At 60.1% G+C, this 303-nt stretch overlaps 1 protein-coding gene across 1 annotated transcript in view; it reads right to left on the bottom strand.

The window, feature by feature from the left end:
* Window positions 1-303, bottom strand: part of LOC119582194 (dynein heavy chain 6, axonemal-like) — a 26,410-nt gene that overhangs the window by 21,297 nt on the left and 4,810 nt on the right. The window contains exon 6 of the mRNA XM_037930428.1: window positions 35-223. Within this exon, the coding sequence (XP_037786356.1) occupies window positions 35-223 (189 nt within the window). The remainder of the gene's footprint in view (window positions 1-34; window positions 224-303) is intronic.

Here is a 303-nt window from a genome sequence, read left to right as displayed (position 1 = left end):
GCAAAATCCAACCAGCCGACTCTCTCCTACCAACCTGAAGATGACTAGGAACCTCAAGGAGTTTTCTGAGGTTGTAGGTGAGGTACGTGGGCGTGTGGAGGACGAGGATCGGGCGGCGGGCGTGGGCGGCGGAGAGGACTTTGCTGAGTAGGTCCTCGTCGCCGGCGTGCAGGACCTGGAGGCCTCCTTGCTCTTCGTGGAGGCGAGTCAGCCATCGGACGCACTGGGAGGGGGGCGAGGGAGAGAGGAATAGGGCGGATGAAAAGATGTGTAGGAGAGAGAGGTTGATAGATTGAGGGACCG

This window comes from Penaeus monodon, chromosome 15 (assembly GCF_015228065.2).
Source record: "Penaeus monodon isolate SGIC_2016 chromosome 15, NSTDA_Pmon_1, whole genome shotgun sequence".
Lineage (NCBI taxonomy): Eukaryota > Metazoa > Arthropoda > Malacostraca > Decapoda > Penaeidae > Penaeus > Penaeus monodon.
Note: the sequence above shows the minus strand (reverse complement) of the source record. Positions and strands in the feature narration are given on the sequence as shown.